At 41.4% G+C, this 21033-nt stretch overlaps 1 protein-coding gene across 2 annotated transcripts in view; it reads left to right on the forward strand.

The window, feature by feature from the left end:
• The window catches only part of SLC35F5 (solute carrier family 35 member F5), a 786684-nt gene that overhangs the window by 285894 nt on the left and 479757 nt on the right, over window positions 1-21033 (forward strand). For both annotated transcript variants that reach the window (XM_078682012.1, XM_078682011.1), the window contains one exon: window positions 12095-12285. In XM_078682012.1, coding sequence (XP_078538138.1) covers window positions 12095-12285 — 191 coding nt within the window. The remainder of the gene's footprint in view (window positions 1-12094; window positions 12286-21033) is intronic.

A 21033-nucleotide genomic window follows, 5' to 3' on the forward strand; every position in this document is an offset into this window, starting at 1 on the left:
ATATATATATATATATATATACGTTTGAGCGAAACAAAAAATTAAGCCGCACTCTTCTGAACGATTTCAAAAACAGGTTTTATTCACCCATTCTCTTCTCGCACTCCTACGCGTTTCGAACTTTACAGTTCTTGTTCGCGGTAGCATTACAAGTCCTTCCTTGATTTTCACTCTTTTATACTGAGACTCCCCTGTTGCCATTAGGAGGCATTGTGGGCTCTGTAGTTTCCATTTAGTTGCCTTCTAAGGATCGCTCCTGGAAGTGAACCTGCCTAACATATACCCAATCATTGCATTGAGCACTTAGCTCACAACAACTTAATTAAAAATCATGGACCCGAGGCATTAAGCCGTATACGGGTATTACATTTACAGCAATGACTAGTGGCATGAAAGGCGGTACACTGATAGGTAGCGCCATAGATAAACTTTGTACCTAAATGGCATCTACAGAGCCCACAATGCCTCCTAATGGCAACAGTGGAGTCTCAGTATAAAAGAGTGAAAATCAAGGAAGGACTTATAATGCTACCGTGAACACGAACTGTAAAGTTCGAAACGCGTAGGAGTGCGAGATGAGAATGGGTGAATAAAACCTGTTTTTGAAATCGTTCAGGAAGAGTGCGGCTTAATTTTTTGTTTCGCTCAAACATAACTTTGCGGGGTTGTCCTTAACCCGTTGCCAGCACCAGCTTGTTGTCGCTCCCCCCCGCAGAGGACATTTGCGTAAATACTGAATTTTACGGGGGAGAGGCCAGCTCAAAACGATCCACAGATCAACCCTTGGATGCAGTCGAGAAGTCAGCGGTTAACACAGCAAAACGCCAAGGGAAAACGGAAGTACTCCAAATCACCTTTGCCGGCTTTTGTTTTAAACACAAGCGCTGACTCGTCCAACACGGATCGATAAAAGAAAGAACCACAGCAAAAACCGTACCTGGCAGCACCCGGTTGAGCGTCGACTCGAGGTGTCAGAGGACATCGAGTGGGTCGGGAGCCTCCTGGGTAAGTAACAACAACTTGCATGCCAATTACATAACATTGCTAGTGTAAAACGTGAGCTGAAAGCGAGTGAGACTCACTTAACGGTCTATACTACAACGAAGTGAGATACGGACGCCAAAAGTCAATCCACTATCCTGACATCAAATAATTGTTCACCCATGAGGGGCAACCTCTGTAACAAAATACGATCTTCCCGCGCTGAACAGCAAACGAGTCGAGCAATTAAGAAATAAGATTAGCTGACTGAGACTTTAAACAAGTGAACTTGATACATGTCCCAATCGGCTCAACTGAATTAAGTCTTGAAACTATCAACAGAAAGTAACCGAGTCATGGAGGAGAGAGCTGCAAAGCGTTTGGAAAAAGCAGAAAGTATGTTTCTGAAAACTCCTTCCTCCACAGAAGCAACCAATTCGAAAACAACTTCCCAAAATCCAGTGACAAGCACTTTAAAACAACTTTTCTTACAATTAGAAAAACTCCTGAGGAAAGAAATATCCCGTGGATGGGAGATCATTACCCTGGAGAAATATTTGGAACTGGGTTTAGTGCCGCGGGGACTGCGTATTTTTACCCTGCCCAATCATCCAGACACTAGCCCTGAGATGCTGGAAGAATGGGGCCATAACAATATGGAGTGCTCACGTATGATGATATTAATTATAGTCAAATACGCAAAGAAAAATGTGGAGGAGTTACATACAAAAATTAAGGAAACAGAACAGCTGATTTCAGCAGCCGGACAGGAAGAGGATGAAATCAATAAACTACGTATATTGATGGAAAAAAATGTAGACAAGCATGAAAGTGAAATAGAAGAAAGAAAACAGCGCAAATTTAGAAGAGACGAATCTGACTAGCAAAACGGAACCATTTTTACCTTTGCCAAAAGATTCGACATTCTTAAAAAACAAGTCAATAGCAAAGAAACAAATACACAGGCATCTCCGATTGTAATACCAAGTGAAACCGAATCAGACATAAGTGAAGGAGAACAAAGAGGGGCAACCCCAAAACCAACCAAGAAATAGTCTTTTTTAGACGAGATGCAATTGCTCTATCAAGATCAACAGAATCCGAAAACAACAGGAAGAAGTCGAGGCAGAGGAAATACAAGGGGCCGTGGCTGTGGAAGGGGTCAATTCGCAAACACTATTCAAAACGCAAAACCAGAAGAGGAAGAAAAACAAAGATATCCGTTGCGCAACAGGACAGTGACCAGAAAATTAATTCTGAAAATAAAAAAGAAACTGAACCCAATTTAATCATCAATCTTTCCAGCTATATTCTTTCGGCTATAGAAAAAAGAGTGTTAAACAAAGGGCTTACATTCTGCCCGGAAAAACATCAAGACATTGTTGAAACTAAAATAGACATGTACAAATATATACGCAAACTCAAGCTCAAAAAATTATTTTCCAAAACTCATATGGGAATAACAACAGCAATACCTATAACCCAAAATGAACAACCAAAAACATTGGCTATTTCGGAAATACCAAGTATGAGAACTGCATTTAAATTAGCGCACCAAATAGAGGCAACAGAAACAACGGACACACAACTTCTAAGGGACATGGGAATAAAATCTGACACCCATCCAAGAACTAAATTCAAGAGAAAATCAAAATGATGCCCTGTACTCCATCCTGGCAATCGTATAGATGTTTTTCAAGATTTAGTAGCAGCAGAACTGGACACAATGAAATATACAAACACCAATAAACAAGAAAATCTTTCATTGAGTGAACGACAAGCACTACAATCTCTAAAAGAAAATCAGAATATCGAAGTGAAACCAGCCGACAAGGGTGGAAATATTGTAATTCAGAACAAACTAGATTGCATTGAAGAGGCAAACCGACAATTGAATGAAGTTGAGAACTACACAATGATTCCAGAAAATCCAATCGCAGAAATGACAGAAAAAATACACAAACAAATTGAGGAATGGTACCAAAAGGGATTACTCAATCAAAATGAGAAGGACTTTTTAACAGTAACTCACCCAATAATTCCAACAATTTATTTTCTGCCCAAAATACACAAAACATTACACAAACCCCCAGCACGCCCAATAATATCAAGTTGCGGATCATTATTTGAAAATATATCATCATATGTGGATTTTTTTCTGGCCCCAATAGTTCCCACTTTAAGTTCATTTATCAAGGACACGGGTGATTTTTTGAGAATTCTGACGGAGACGACATGGCAGCCAGAATACCTATTGGTGACAATTGATGTTGTCTCCTTATACACATCCATTGATCATCATATAGGACTTAATGCGATTTCCTATTTTCTGAAACAAAGACCCATTGGTGAGATTCAACACACTAGGATGATCATGAGCATGATTGAAACATGTCTTACCAACAATGTTTTCATTTTCAACAACAAAATGTATTCACAAAAACGTGGGACAGCAATGGGAGTTTCCTTCTCTCCGAGCTATGCTAATCTCACCATGGGTTGGTGGGAGAGATGCATAGCTTGGAGAGAGAACGACTCCTATACCAATCACGTGGTATTATGGCTAAGGTTCATCGATGACCTTTTTCTCCTATGGAGTGGTACGAAATCAAAACTGCTGGAATACATTGAAATCTTAAATAACAACGAAGTGGGTCTGAAGTTTACATTCAATATTCAAGAAAGAGAAATAGATTTTTTGGACACAAAAGTGTACATAAACAACAATAAACTCCAAACAACATTATTCCGCAAAAAATCATCAACAAACAGTATCCTGCATGGGTCTAGCTTTCACCCAATTTCGCTGAAGAAAAGTATTCCCTACTGAGAATTTCTCCGAATGAAAAGAAATTGTTCAGAAACAACCGAAATGGAGAACAAATTCAAAGATGCGAAAACACAGTTCACCAAAAGGGGATACAAGCACAGCGACATTATCCCGGGAGAAGAAAGAGCAAGAGCCAAAACAAGAGCGGAGACACTTATAGTAAAGAAAAAATCAGACCAACCTGATGAAGAAGATACACCGCGTTTTATTTTGACATACTCAAAAGAAAGTTTCCAAATCAAGAAAACTCTCACCAAATTTTGGATTGTGCTCAAAGAGGATCCCAACATTGGAAACCGGATTGGTAATCAACCGCTAGTTTCTTACAGAAAAGCACCCTCCATTCAGGATATTCTGGTGAATAGTCAGTTCACTTTGAAAAAAGATGAGACATGGCTTCAAAAACGTCAACGAGGCTTTACAAAATGCATGTCATGCAAGGCATGCAAAGAAGGCCGGAATATGAAATCTCTAAAAGACCCAAATGGAAACACCTTTGAAATCACGACAAAAATCACATGTGAATCACATTTTGTGGTCTATTTAATTGAATGTGAATGTGGCAAGCGTTATATTGGATCCACGATCTGTGCCGTGAAAAAGAGGATGCTAGAACACATAAGGGCGATCCAGAATAAAGACACATCATATGCCATAGCCAAACACATAATTAGCCACAAAAACAAAACCTGGCAAAATATCAAATATTCAGGAATTGCCATGGTGATGGAACATGAAAGAGGAGGGGACAGGCTCCAGAAATTAAGACCCCTGGAATCTAAATTAATCATTCGATTTAAAACAAAGGTCCCAAAAGGTCTGAATATGGATGAGTAGATGTATGTACACTTATGAGACTATCCAACAGTAGAAAAGTGCGACAAAACGTGCACATCTGTCACAATGTAAACATGTTAAAATCTTTGCCTTTGCTAGAACTCAGAGACTGTGACTCATAGAAACTTTCGCGAAAACTTCGTTCAAGACACTTTTTTCAGAACTTTCAAAAAGGATTTTTTTTTTCCCCTAAACCTTATTGCATTGTCCCGTCTCAATATTCTTAACACATTGTTAAGATTTGATTTATAATGCTAAAAGGTGAATTTATTTCTAAGGTTTGAGAGCTGTGACTAAGTATCAATTGTTTATTAGTAGTTATATTTCTCGTATCTAAGGATCGCGCCTGGAAGTGAACCCGCCTAACATATACCCAATCATTGCATTGAGCACTTAGCTCACAACAACTTAATTAAAAATCATGGACCCGAGGCATTAAGCCGTATACGGGTAACCACACACATCTCGATTTATCAATCGTCGACAGGTGGTAATCTAGCATTATTGTGCGACCACTCCAGTACTTATTAGAATACCACTTAGGTATTACATTTACAGCAATGACTAGTGGCATGAAAGGCGGTACACTGATAGGTAGCGCCATAGATAAACTTTGTACCTAAATGGAAACTACAGAGCCCACAATGCCTCCTAATGGCAACAGTGGAGTCCCAGTATAAAAGAGTGAAAATCAAGGAAGGACTTATAATGCTACCGTGAACACGAACTGTAAAGTTCGAAACGTGTAGGAGTGCGGGAAGAGAATGGGTGAATAAAACCTGTTTTTGAAATCGTTCAGGAAGAGTGCGGCTTAATTTTTTGTTTCGCTCAAACATAACTTTGCGGGGTTGTCCTTACCCCGTTGCCAGCACCTGCTTGTTGTCGCTCCACCCGCAGGGGGACATTGACATTTCTTCTTATGCATGGGAATAGGTTGGATGACATCGTGAAACAGCTATTTTCCGCAAATGATAATGTAAATCACCCGCCTTTCTTACCTGGACCCCTGCTGCATTCTGGGATTCGTGGTGCACAAGTACCGAGTGCACTACAATTAGAAAGAAAGGACACTGTTCCAGGGGCGGGGCGGACCTTAACCTATCAGTAAGGGGCTATTATTTAAACACGATGTCACTTGCATCTGCCCGTGAAACTCTTGGCGCTGAAGAAGGCATATGAAATGCCGAAATGCATTCGCCTGTAAAGAGTGCATCTGACGGAATAAAGTGATCTCCCTGTCAACCCCCGCTGTGGCCTCTGCTCTTTCTTCGAGGGAGTTGCTGTAAATATATATATATATATATATATATATATATATATATATATATATATATATATATATATATATATATATATATATATATATATATATATACATGTGTACTTTAAAAAAAAAATTGTCAAATAACACATAGAGCGGAGCTCTGCATCCCCAAGACTTCCGTAGCATCAACTTACACCATTTATACATGTGTAATTTTAATATATTTACAGGCATAAATACAAGATTGTGCATATCTATTCCAGGAAAACCAGTTAACAGGTCACCGACCTTCGCGCAAAGAGCAGAACTGCAGCACATAACCTGCAGAGTCAACCACGTTTGAGGGGACTGGCAACGTTAACAAAATCCCTGTCTGCAGATCGGAACTGACACTCTGCCGAGTGAAGGTAACAACATTTACCCCATGCAGCAAAACGCCAGTGACTAACACCCAATGCCGCAGTGGACTTCAGCTACCACAATGCCCAGCAAACCGCCAGCAGCGTCAAGAGGCGGGGCATAGAAGTGAGAACAATTAGCTGAACCCACTCACGAACATTTGCATGATTGAGGCGTCATCTCTGAAGAAGTTTGCAGCCCAAACGAAACGCGTCAGGTGCCTCACACTGCAATAAAAGGCTGTCTGCCAAATCTGGATACCGTGTGCGTCTCACAAACTCCTTTCAATAGGGAGAGAAAAGCGGCTATTTATATATACATGTACTTAGAAAAAAAAATTTGTCAAATAACACATAGAGCGGAGCTCTGCATCCCCAAGACTTCCGTAGCATCAACTTACACCATTTATACATGTGTAATTTTAATATATTTACAGGCATAAATACAAGATTGTGCATATCTATTTAGTAAATGCACACATATATATATCCTTACAACGTTTTTTGTGGGACTAGACTGAAGCAGAATCCCAAGATGGCTGCCAACACTTCCTGGTTTGAAGTGTTGGCAGCCAATCGGATATGAGCACGGAGACTGTCAGATCCTCGGAGGATCCTCAACCTTATAAAAACAAATTTGGATGTTCCTTAATATTTCAAAACTATTAACAAATTTATGCCAATTAGCAAATGGTCTCTTTCTGGACCAACAGCTACCTTTCTGCAAAATTTGGTGTAATTCCATTCAGCATTTCGGGCTGTAGTGGTGCATAAAATTTCAATGGAAATGAACACAGGGAAAACGTGTTTTGGGACCCCCCTTTTTCTCGCCCCCCGATTGACTGATCACTGCGAAACTTACAAGACAGCAGCTGAAGTGAGTGTCATACTAGTTTTGAGAATTCCGCATGGATTTGTCAAATGACACCAAAGTTATTGGCAAATAATGCCCTTCCTATGGAAACTAGGTCCTAACTTTATTTATGCATATAGGTATAGCGCAAACTAGGAGACCCGTCTCACCAAGAGGATAGTGATCCGGGCAGCTACGGCAAGCCTCACGTAATCCATGGTAATGGAAAAGTTCTGACCCACCGCCCTTGGTATATGTGCCGCTGCAAATTGCAGTTTGTGTCTATACCAAGGAATCTGGATCACTGCATCTGTGTTTTCCAGGCCATCCTAGGAGCGGACTTGTGTGTTTGAGGCTTTTGGGACTCTGGAGGGAAATTTGGTTTTATTAACCTCAACTGCCACAGTCCTAAACAGCGCTCTCAATTATCCTGATTGTAATGGACTACACCATTGCCGGGCAAAACAACTTACCTAACTTGCAGTGTGAGTGCATGCTGGGATCTGTAGTTTACTACTGAGACTGCAGATCTGTTTGTGACTTTGGCCCGGCCTATCCGGATCGCCACTCAAGGCAGAGCCTCAGAATGCGACGGAATTGTTCCAAAGATGCCGAAGATAAATTTGAAGAAACAGCATTTAGATTAAAAAATAGAGGATACAAACAAAGAGACATAAAAAATTTGTGGAAAAAGTCAAAAACAAACCATGTACAGTAACGCTGATCCCTTGGAAAAAAAACCCAGCATTGATAGCCAGAGACCAAAAACAAGAGGCATCAAGATTCATAATAACATACAGAAAAGAAAGTAAAAAATTCATTAACATGATTAAAAAACATTAGCATTTGATATCTAAGGATCCGGACATATGTACTTCTTTAAGGCCATGGCCATTAGTAACCTACAGAAAAACAAAACGTCTTAAAGACCAATTTGTTCAAAGCCACCAGCAGAAGAAACCTAAAAAGAACTGGCTAAAAGAACGACAAAATGGTTTCACAAAATGCAGAACTACAAGGCGTGCATAGTGGGGATTAATACAAAAAACATAATATACAAAGAAGGCAAAATCATTAAAATCCAACACAAAATCACTTGCAACACAAAATTTGTAATTTATGTCATAGAATGTGCCTGTGGATAACAATATATAGGAAGTACAACATGCATGTTGAAGAAGAGAATATTAAAACGTATAAGAGAAGTAAAGAACAAAGACTTGAATTATGCTACAGCAAAACATCTGGCTCAATGGCAAAACAGTGATTGGAAAGCAATGCGATTCTTTGCATTAGAGTTGATTCCTCAGAATGAACGTGGAGGTGATAGAACAAAAAAAACTTAGCTTGACTCATGTTTTACCATTAGATTCAGGATGGCCTTGTAGTATACTGTGGCCCTTATTTTCAGGCCCAGATACTAAGTATCTATTTTCCTTTCACCAGGTGTCCCTTACACTTTATGGTTTGGATGAGACCCCATATTCTGTAGCGGTTGAAACATCGGCAATATCAAAACAAACTGTATAATTCAATCCTTTCAAGAGAAGGGGTGTTTTAAAAATGTTGTGTAAACCAAATTGAGGTAGTTTGCCTTTGGTCTTGGGAACCCTTGTTTTCCGTTTATAGTCGTATAAATGTATATGGTTGTTTTTCTGTATATGTCTCTCTCTTTTTTTTTTTACATGGGATATGTTATATTGTGTATATGTTTTTTAAAAATATACACTAAATATCACAAGTTTTTTTTGTTTTGAATCATTACTTGCATATGATCCCAGTGTTTTCTTCCCTGACTTCATCCTACCATATTTTGATTTCTGCCATTGTGCTTTTATTTAAGTACACAAATATTTTTTCAAAAGGAACCGCGTGTTATGTAAAAAATGACTTCAAGCCCTCGTCCTTTTTGAGTAGGTTTGCCTTTTTATTTAGATAATCAAACTGAAGCAGGTGAGGAGTCGGTTCCTGGAGGCGGAGCAGCTAACGCCCAGGGGAAATGCTGTGCGCAAGTGAGGTGATGCGTCGGTTCCTTACTGATGTATGGTATCGATAATGCAGTTGGCAGTCAATCGCGAGGCTGTGGTTTCACAGCATCGATGTCGAACCACTGGACCACAGCTGTGACATCTGAGTCGGGGCGGTGCGTCACAGACGTTGGTGGTGCGGGGCTTGGGGCTCCCGCAGTGCTGGTTCTTCGGAGGTGCTGTGTCGTTGCCGGGGCCTGCATTGTTAGTTGCGGTTGGTGCGTCAATTGGGGCACGGTTTCCGTGTAGGCAGCGGCACGGCGTCAGAATTGCAACAGGCGCTGGTTCTGAAGTTGCTCGACGTCGGTTTCTTCTTGTACCACAGAAACTCACTTCCAAGGACCCAGGTACTGGAATTGGCCCCACTTGTCAAGAAGGATTCCTAGCAGATGAACCCGGGTATCACAGGTGACTTCTTTGATGGCCCTGAGACTTCCAATAAGAGGCAAGCTCAACTTAAGTCCTTGGAGAAACTTTAGAAAGCAGAATGTAGAGAGCAAAGTCCAGTCCTCTCACTCCCAGGACAGAAGCAGCAAGTAGCAGGCCAACACAGCAAGGCAAACAGCAAAGTGGTAGTCCATCCTGGCTGCCCAACAGCTCTATTTTCTGGCAAAATATCCTTAGACCAGAAGTGTTCCGAGTATATGGTGTCAGAGGCCCAGTTCTTATACCCATCTTAGCCTTTGAAGTAGGGAAACTTCATTGAAAGGTGTTTGTAGTGCACAAGACCAGACCTTTCCTGGCCCTGCCTCCAGAGACACTATGGGTGGAGACTTCTTTGTGTGAGGATGGGCACATTTCTAGCCTGGTTCAAGTGACCGTTCCTCCCACCATTCTAGCTCAGGAAGGCTCATCAGCTTGGTGATGGGCCATCAGGATATGCAGGGCACACCTCAGCTCCCTCTGTGTGCGACTGTCTAGAGTCATTTCACAAAGCCCAGCTGTCATCCAACCCAGATGTATATTCTGGGACATACAGAGGCACAGAATGGTTAAGTAAGAAAACTTAGACTTTTTACAAGTGGCATTTTCAGACCTACAATCTAAAAACCACCTTCACTAAAAGGTGTTTTTAAATTGTGAGTCCAGAGACACCAAACTCCAATTTTCTATCAACTCCCAATTGGAAGATTCCCTGGTAAGATGTTACTAGGCAGCCTCAATTCTAAATGTAAATGTACATGTAAATGTACAGGAATTTATATAGCGCAAATCACCAAGCGGTTTCTAAGCGCTTGCTTAGGGAACCCGTCCTGGTATTCCCCTGTGAGATAACCCCGGCAGGGTATCCGCAAGGTGAAAACCAGGCATCCCGCCGCGAGGGGCCGTTGTGGAGATTAAGCAAGCTATTGCCCAGAGTCGCAGAGTGTGAACCCGTGAATCGAGTAGGCACCGGAGCGAGAATTGTCGAGTCCATGGACATTTTAGGACTCAAGACCCCGCCGAGCCGGGAATTGAACCCTGGTCCCGGGCTGACCTCTGCTTCCAGGTCTGCCTCCTCTAACCAGTGAGCCACGCTTCTCCACTCCACTCAATTCTAACCTATGGGAGCAATAGAACTGGCTGTAGTGAAACCCGAGTTCATTCGTTTTTCATTACCAGGACATGTAAAACTCACTTGTACGTGTCATTACCTCTTAAATACACTGCACCGTGGCCATGGGGCTAATGAGGGCCTACCTTGGGTGTGCCTTACGTGTAATAAAACAAAGGTTTGGCCCTGGAGAGTGCATATACTTCCAGGTCGAAAGGACAATTTAAAACTGCACACACGCGCTGCAGTGGGAGCAGAGGCAGAGGTTAAGTGCCCAGAGCCCTAAAGCCAGCAAATACAAAAGTCAGCACACAGTCAAAAATAGGAGTTCAGAAGCAAAAACGACAGGGGAAACCATGCCAACAGATGCTAGATCTAACAAGGGGTCAGCGGTAATATTCCAACACATTCACTTAGCATATGCATAGTAAGCAGCAAAACATGATGATAGGGATTCTCAGATGCATCGAGGAACAGACCGCTGTGTTGCAAAGTCCTAAGGCAGGTTGTTTTTAGCACTAAATTGTTGTTTTTGTATCTACCATCGACATTGTGCTAAAACCAATAGCCCAGTTACACCACATTTTTTCTCACAAGACGCTTTTCATTATTCACCTCAATCTGCGTTGCTTCAATTTCTTTTCTAATTTGCATAAAAGAGATTACTCACTATTCAGGTAAACCGGGTCTGGTAGCTCAGTGGACTAATTCGTCCACTGCAGGGGCCTGTGTTCGACCTCGTGGTCACAGATGCAAATCCCGGCGGGTCCACTCAGCCTTTCATCCATCTGAGGTCGATAAACTGAGTACCATTGAGTTGGGTAACAGTAAACATCTGTTATTCAGCGCCAAGATACCTACAGGTGAACGTGCCCTTTACAAATACACGTTATGTTATTTTATTCTGTCTCCACTTTACTTTTGTTTAGGGCAACCATTCACTGCTGTCCTACACACCATTACCTATTATTGTCAATGTTTAATTTACATTTTTGTTAAGTTATTTGGAAAGTATAGAGTGTGGTACTTCTAAAAAATGTTAACAGCAACCAACTCATTGTAGTCTTGAGAGGTTTAAAGATGCTCACAAATGTTAGTTTATTTTAGTCGTTTTATGCTGTACCAATTTGATGTCTTCTGGCCACTCCGATTCTCTTAAAATCCCAGGAGGTTGCAGATTTAAATAAAGACATGCGAGAACAATCTTGTGGCTACTTTGTAATTTCCATGGCTCTAAGTTATTAAGTTATTTGTACGTTATTTTGTTTATTACAGCCAATCTAAATACAGTTGCAGATAGAAGTGTTCAGTCTTTCTGTAGTCCTACAGATAGAACTAACTACTCTTTGTCTTCTGTTTTTGTTCTCAAGCTCCAAAGAAGCCTCGTGTTCGGTTCAGTAATATCATGGAAGTTCGTCAGCTTCCAGCGAACCATGCGTTGGAAGCAAAGTTATCTCGCATGTCCTATCCGACTATTAAGGACAATGGATCAATATTAAAGAGCGTTGGAAAGTTAACTGCATGTCAAGTTGCAAAATTCAGCTTTTTCTTCTGCTTTGTGGTATGTTTACTTTTGATAGAATGAAATCATTAAGGTCTTTATCAGCGTTTTACGCGTAATTGTTTTTCCAAGACAGATTTAATTTAGCTAAAATGGTTTATTGAAGGGCTGTGTTTTGGCTGATGGCACGGAAGCACTTCACAGCATTATGCCACATATATGCAGTTTTATATGGAAAACAAACCTTAAAATAAAGTTACATTTCCAGCCAACTCTACTGCCTATTAATAATCGCGTTCATATAAATGTTCTATTGCTTTTTTCCGAAATGCAATGATGTTTTTTTTTATTTTAATCTTTATTGTGCAGCCCATATCAAATATCAAAACGTATTACATATCCAATTATGAAAATTCATAACACAATATATCAAGTCATGACATAGATCCAATTAATATAAAAAGCAAATCAAAAAAAGAAGAGAATTATACCCATAATGAATTTTACCTAAGCCATAGAATTAATTAAAATATTCTACTATCGGGTGCCAAATCTGCATACCTAGATTTTACGCTTCAGTGATTTAAGAGAGTAAAGGCTATATTCTAAATTAAAAAAAATATTATAGAATTTAGCCTGCCACATCTCAAACGTAGGGGCTTCTCGCTGCAGCCAGACTGAAGCAATTCATAAACGTGCCACCGAGGCTGTAATAAATATAATATATCTAAATGTTTATGTTGGCTCGCCTAACGTTACATTATCACCTATACCCGTCAGCATTATGTCTCTCGTCAAGCAAATTTATTGTCCTAAAATTGCAGACAAAAAGTATTCTATTTGAAGCCTTAATTGCTGAAGCACTTTGCAATAAAAAAATACATGAACCATCCCAGCTTTTTCCATACTGCATCTAAAACTTTTGGCATCATTGGAACCCCCCCACTTCATCATCTTCAAAGGTGTATGATACAAATGAAAGATCGTCTTATAATGTTGTGCTTTCAAATTTGCCGACAATACGATCTTCCCAGCCATATCAATTGATTGTTGCACATACTCTCTCTCGTGTCCCAACCAGTCCCTTCATTTAGCTGTTTGTGCATCCATGTCGTCAGTTTGGGTTTCAATTAGCATAGTATACAAAACACCGACCCGAGCCCTCCTTCTTATTCCCTCACATATATGATGTTTAAACAAGAAATCCCGAACTTGGAGGTATTTAAAAAATTCCTTTTGTTGGAGTCCTTATCTAGCCAGCCAGCCACGCCCTAGCCACGGTCCCACTCATCTGGAAAACGACCGCCGGCGGCAGATCCTTCTCCCACCTCGCCGCCAAGACCTGGAACACCCTCCCCACCAACCTTCGACAAACCCAAGACCTGCTGACCTTCAGAAGACTTCTCAAGACCTGGCTCTTCGATCAGTAGCGGCGTCCCCCCTTCCCCAGCGCCTTGAGACCCTCACGGGTATGTAGTGCGCTTTACAAATTCCTTGATTGATTCACTAACCCTATAAATGAATCTAACGTCCCAGCCTCAAAGAGATCTCCTAATAATCTGATCCCGTTAGCCCTCCAACTCGACATCCTGACATCCCAAAATATAGCAGGAAAAATAACAGACCCATCCAGCTGTGTATAATAGTTAAACCGTGGTATTCCTAACACGTTCCGTACTACCTTCCAAACTTTGTAGGCTGCAAGTACAACTTTAAACCTAGTTTTTTGAAAATAACTTGGTTCATAAAACTTAACTAAGAAGTTTCTGGCTTCTACTCCTAACAACATTTGGCATATTGATGGTGTTTCCGCTATTGATTCTTCTTCACCTGTCAACAATATCCACATGTTTTGAAGACTACATACATAATAGTAAAATATAAAATTGGGAACAGACCACTCCCCCCCGATTACATGGTAACATCATATATTTAAAAGCTTGTTGTGCTTTTCTTTGTCCCCATATAAACCTATCACAGATAGATTGTACATCTCCCGGGCATGCTAGCTTAGTACATATAATCTGTGTTTTGGAGGCATTTAACTTATAACCTGAAACCTTGCCAAATATGCCAACTAATCTTTCTATCTCAATGACTGCTGCCACAGGGTCTGAAGATGCCACCGCTATGTCATCTGCATAGGCTAGGACACATACCTGATATTGTCCACAAATCATAGATTTGATACGCTCATTCGGCTCCAGCATGACCAAAAAAGGATGAATTTTTGTTGCAAATAGTAACTGAGAGCAAGGGCCCCCCTATCTTGTAATCCTACTGATCCGTACCTGCTCTGTTTCCCTACCCATTACACAGATCCTGGCTCGTGGTGACTTATACATACTTTGTACCCCTGTCCAACAAATGCAATGATTTCTTATGAATTTCCTTAGTTTGGGTAATCTTATTTACTCTCCTAAAGTTAGCCTAATGCTAGTGCTACATGCGGTGGTATGATGATTTTGGAGTGTGACATTTAATTACTGATTTCAGTGGGGTTGAAGATGATAAAGGAACTTGCACGAAAGTTACCTGGATGAAACATAGATTAAACCATAGCGTGGTTGTATGAAAGTGACGATTGGGTAGAAATTGACTCATTTCCTTAAAATGTGTAGACCTGTCAAAGAGCTTAATAGCTGTAACATAGCATAGTTAACATCAGCCACTTACATCTGCTGTAGTCTGCAGAACCCATAGTGTGAATCTAAGTAAGATTAACTCTGCTTCCCCAATGCTGTGCTGCGCCCCCATTAGCTTTGGCTCCATTGCGAAGTTGAAACGGGCTAGGGTGACGTTCCTAGTTCTCTTGGGGCCTACTTTGGGATCAATTTTGAAGCCGATAGCAATGCTGCCTACAGACCCAGTTCCAGCACTGACAAGGGAGTCAATACAGGAAAGTATCTTGGGGAGAGGAGTTGGCCTAACAGCTAGGGCGGTCGACCTTGAATCTGGGGAACTGGGTTAGAGTCTCGGCAGTGACGCTGAACATCCCGTGATTCTGGGCAAATCACTTGGGGCCAGATGTAGGTCGCCAATTACCGGTCGGTAACGGCCGATTTCCGCCGTTACCGTCCGGTAATTGGTTTTCGAGATGTAGGGGCAAATATTTTACAGATTCTGTGAATTTACCGAAACGGTAAATTTACCGAATCTGTAAAATACCGAATTGGTAATTTTACCGATTCGGTAAAACCCAGATGTAGGTAGCACTGTTGACAGTGCTACAGGCCTTCAGAATTCGGTATTTTACCACCCAATCCAATTGGGTGGTAAAATACCGAATACAGGTGTGCATGCACATCTATGCATGCACACCTGTGCCATGTGACACACTGACATGCCCTTAGGGCATGTCTGTGTGCCACATGGCACACATGCCTGTATTTGGGGTGCTGGAGGGTGTCAAAGTGACACCCCCTGCACCCTTGCTGTAATCGGTATTTACCGATTCTGTAAATACCGATTCGGTAATGCCCATTGATTCCTATGGGCTTCAATGCCCATAGGAATCAATGGGCATTACCGATTCGGTATTTACAGAATCTGTAAATACCGAATCTTAACGATTCGTTATTTACCGATTCAGAAATACCTACACCTCCCCCCCCTCTATTTTACCACTTCTTAAATACCGAATCGGTATGATTCGGTATTTAAGAAGTGGTAAAATAAAATTACCTACATCTGGCCCTTGATCTCCCCGTGCCTTACCAAATAAATGAATGTGTCTTCATGCAATACAACTGGTGCTATGTAAAACGCTCTGATACCCAATTCGGGTGAAGTATGCGCTATATAAAACTCTGTAAAATAAAATAAAAAGTAAAATCATCCATTTTGCAAAACTGAGCTTTTCAAGGCAACAAAGAAAAACAGTTCACAGCGCATGTATGCTTTTATAGCCCCCACTCCAATCCACAAGAAATGTTTGCAAATTTAGGAGTTTTTAGCTTTCGCCTGCACAGCTTTCCTTGCTTTTCATTGGTTCCTGTGCTTGGCACTTAATTTCCTCTGTTTTAATCCGCTTTTGAAGCAGAACTTTTTGGTTTTTTTTTGCTTGCACAGCGCCTGTTTTAAAGCCCACGCGTTTCAATAGGAACGAAAGAGTATTTCTTGTCTTGCTTGGTGGCGTACTTGCAGCCTGTGCCCGTGTAAATTGGAGAACGCACCTCTGCAGCCTTATAATCGTCCGGCCACTCCTCGAGCGCACACAGAATTACCAGTAGTGATTGCACGCCTCAGATGCAGTGAATTGCTATTCACTGCATGATGCTTATTTCAGTGTTTCAGCACAGCACTGGTGGAGGGGGTGTGCTCGACCTCCCTGCAGAATGCAAATTATTTGTGCAATGGCAGCTGCTGTTGTCGACCTCTCGTTGCACGTATTTATTTAATCAGGGCACAAGTCCTAAAAAAAGAAGTGGGGGGACTAACCTAGTTAATCAGTGACATCAAGGCTCTTTACATCATGGCGCGTGACATTGCGGCGCGTGACATCACAGAAAGTGGTATCATAAGAAGTGACATCAGATCTTAAGCCCTTAAATATATGTTTAACATGTCTATCATGAGTACTTTGGAGCACATTTCCAATATACAGGGAAATCCTCCTGAAGATTCACACTTTAGTAAGCTTCACATAAAACAATGTTGCCTTTTGTCAGCGTAAACTTCCTCTACCCGTAGTGCTATACAAGAAAAAATAGTGATATTTAAATTATTACAACAGCTCCTCAGGGGTAGTAAGTATTGTGTAAATACTGGGAAAGACCTACACATCTGACATTCTTACAGTGCATGTGTATCTCCTAAACAGAGCCTGAACAAAGTGAAAAGCTGCCTCTCTTAAATATGTGTGAAGTGCACCTAACAAGGTGTGAGCCTTTCTTTCCTCTCTGCTGCATTTGCTTCTAGGCGTGAGGCTCCTGACTGCTCCCAGCCAGGAGACACTAACAAATGTAGGCCTGACGACCCCTCAGATTCGGTCTTTGATATGGGCCCAGCAGAAGTCTGAAATAAGAGAGCCCTATCCCGCCTGGACGTTGTTGCGGATCGAAAGCAGACAACAACGTGCAGGCGCTGCTAAATGTTTCCTGGTGTTTGCAAATTACACTGGGACGAATTCAGCATATTTTTCAGTGGCGCCCAACTTCTTGGCAGCGTGGATGGCGTCCACCCTTTGAAAAGAGTGGGTGGACGCAGTGTACCCCGCACTTGTGCCCTGTTTTTAATGTAGCGTCACACAGTGCTGTGAGGTAATTTAATAGCTGACTGTTTGGGTGTGGGTGGATGACGTACGAAGGTGTGGGTTGCCAATAGTTAACGATCCCAGAAGAACTGGGTCCATTTTTTGTCAGTTGTCAATAGTTAAAGGGAATAGTGCTCTATGACTTATGTGTCTCCGATCTAAAGTTGGGGTGGTCCTATTTCGAGGCGTGCAGTGCTACAAAGTTTTTCTCACAAACATGTATTATGCTGGCTGTTAAGATTACTACCTGGAGTTCGCAATGGTCAGCTGCACTCCACATGGTTTTTCCTGTAAACAGTTGGACTTCTGCAGCCCTTTAAAAAACAAAATCACCAACGTGTTTTTACACCGCTATTGATACTGCAAGGATTCTTTGTGTACTATGTACATAATGATACTGCACATTTACCTAGAGGTGAGTGACCCCCAAATTGTATCATGTCTAACTACACATTGGGGAGAGGATGTGGCGTAATGACCAGACCGGCCAGTTTTGGAACCGGGTAACCTGGTTCAAGTTTCGGCGTCGGTTCCATATCCTATGATTCTGGGCAAATCATTTAATGTCCTAGTGCCTATTAAAAATGAAAGTCTTCTTTTAATATAACTGGTGCTCATGTAAAGTGCTATAGCGCCAATTCAACTCAAAGTTATTGGAGTACTTTACTTAAGCAGCTTCTTTTATTCCCTTTTCTGTCCATCCCAATGAGGTGTGATGTGAAAGGACTTTAAAAAATTCAGCGTCTCTGCTTTCTCATAAAGGGATCCGTGTTTGGAAGTTAGAGGGCTGGTTTTTTTAGAGTGCCTTTCACATGAACTTTATTTCCCGCTACTTCATATTCCAGCTCAGAAAAAGGTTATCTATTGACAGCTAATTTTATGCTCTTGCTTTACGGACTTGAGTTGGTGAATGAATAAATACTACAAATGCTTTTTGTTGTAACTCTTTTGGCTAGTATGAGACCTCAGCCGGTTTTTCTATCAGCTTTTTGCATTGGCTGATCAGTATATTTTTACATAATTTTTACCTTTTGGCTTGAACTGTTGGGCTAATGTTCTGTCGACGTTCTTCTTGGCACCTTACCATTACCCCCGCATTTATTTACAGAAAACTCCTCCAATTGTTTTATTGCTCATCTTTTTGCACCAAGTAGTCTGTCATGCTTTCTTTCACAATATGGTTTAGGTTTAAAGTGAAAAACCACAATTTGCAGACTTAAATTTTGTTTTCAGAAGGTTTCTCAATATATTACTACTTCTGCAATATCCGCCTATGAAATGCTTGCTCCCTGCAATCAGTGGCACCCCGCAGGTTCTCATACATCTGTGATGCCCTCCAGTTGGCCACTCTTTCCTATGTATCCCATCAGGTTCAGTACATGAAAAAGGCCCCATTATCAACGACCACACGCCACTGCACTTGGCACCGAGGTGCTCATAATCACTGTCCGCAAACAATCTTAATGGTGCCTCAGTACATGGAATCTCCCTATATTTTACCCCTCCTGCAGTTTGCTCCCTGTTTCGTTTATTCCTTGTTAGGTTTGTACTTTATTCTGTTCCTACAAAATCCTCCCTGTGTATTGGAGCAGTATTACTCACTAAATTAGCCTGAACTGCCTTTTTACTTTTTTCGCCCTAAGTTGGCAGGCTATGCCCAGACATGGGTCCCTTGCTAATGAATACGTTCTGAACTATTGAAGCATAATACACTATAATTATAGAATGTTTCTTTCTGAAAATTGGAATAGTAAACAGATTCAAAAGAAAGGATGAAAAACGATGTTACTTAACAACATTGGTCCCATTTTCTCAACATGAAACCGGAACGGTTTCTCCGTGATTCGTTGTCTCACTTTTTGTTTTGAATTATGTTCCTAACTGTTACAATGCGGTTCAACTGTTGTTATAGAAAGTATTGTAAAGCGCTCTGATATCCTTCAGGATCAAGTACGCGCTATATAAAACTTCATAAATAAAAAAATAAAAATAAATACCCTGGCTGATGAGGGGTGTTACCCCAAAACTGGTCCGCGGATGCTTGTTTCCGGTCCAGGGAAGACATGGCTTGGCAGTTCGTCCTGGACTGTTCCCTTGAGGCACAGGGTAAAGACTGATTTGCATATGGCTGGGTCTGAACTGGGGTGGCAAACTGAGCTAAAGAACGATGATGGATTCAACCCAGATCTGTGACTGGGGGGTGAGTGTCTGAAAAGTTTCAACGCTCCGTCCATCATCTCCTTGTGTTTACAGTTGATATATGCCTGACCTGTGTTTTGTTCCAGCTCCATTCGCAACGTGGTGGTAAAGGTCCATCAAACCTGTCAAGTGCCATCTAGATTTCCAAGGGTCAAATCTGTAAGTTGGGGTGTTTATTTCAGAGACCACATTTTAGACAATCCTTTAGATGTCAACAAAATTTAGACCAAGAACCCAATGGTTCTGATTTAAATACCCTTTCCCTCTTGGAAAGTGGTTCAGATGGCTTTGTTTCTGTTACAATGTTCCCTTTAGGAAACTACTCAGCGCATTGGTTTTCTTTGTTTGCTAGTTCATATAGGAGATGTATCATTTGATCAGGTGAGTGTGTATACATTTTTATAACGTGGATTAGAATGAATTAAACCCCTATAAATGACACTACTCACACAAACTCCTGGTGTAAATGTGAAAAAGTGAAGTTATAGGAAAGGATTAAGGCTCTCATCTGTACTCGCTTCACAATCCTTCTTTTTTTCAAATCAGTGAACTTATATACACACACCCACATCTTTGCAAATTGTACAGAACCATTGTTGTCAACTGCCTAACTTACGTCCTGTGCATTCGCTTTGCCAAATCTGGACGTTCTCAAGCAAGCAGCAAGGGCCCTGCACCAATAATGCTCTCTGTCGCCCTTGCTTACCCACTCACTGATGAGTGAGTGATCTGACTGGAGTTGGTGGTGGGTCACAAACACAACGATGAGGGCAGAATATGGCTAGCTAGTTTTATTTCTAGGCAGCTAGGTGTGCACACTTTTAATTTGCTCTTCATGTGTTGTGCCTTTGCAGAAAACTTAGTCCTGCACCTGTGCTGTCCAAGCCTGCTACTCCTCAGTTCATCCACATGAGACTGGCGGAAGGCCTCAGACACAATTATCCAATCTGCATCAGCAAAATTGACTAAGCATGATGGTCTGCGTGACAGGCAGTTGTACTGGCATTGCTAACGTGATGATGGAGTGCCATGCCTGGACCAGGGTAGGCTAGTCTGTGAAGACATACTAGGCTGCCAGTCTGAAGACCAGGTAATTTTATTTTTAATAACTATCAGGCCCACCACCAATGGAAGAAGCATTTTATAGCCCTGTGAAAAAAGTGCCAATGCTGATCACAGGAAACCTCCAGCCCAAATTAAGCACTGGGCCAAGGTACATATTTTTTCAAACATCATCTTGAAAACAGAATCCCAATGCCTCTCTTACAGCTTCACCTGATGGGGGTCTAAGAAGTTTAACGCAAATAGTTGCAGTGATTTTGCCTACGGCGGCTTGACTCTCCTCATGGGTAATG

This window comes from Lissotriton helveticus, chromosome 3_1 (genome assembly GCF_964261635.1).
Source record: "Lissotriton helveticus chromosome 3_1, aLisHel1.1, whole genome shotgun sequence".
Lineage (NCBI taxonomy): Eukaryota > Metazoa > Chordata > Amphibia > Caudata > Salamandridae > Lissotriton > Lissotriton helveticus.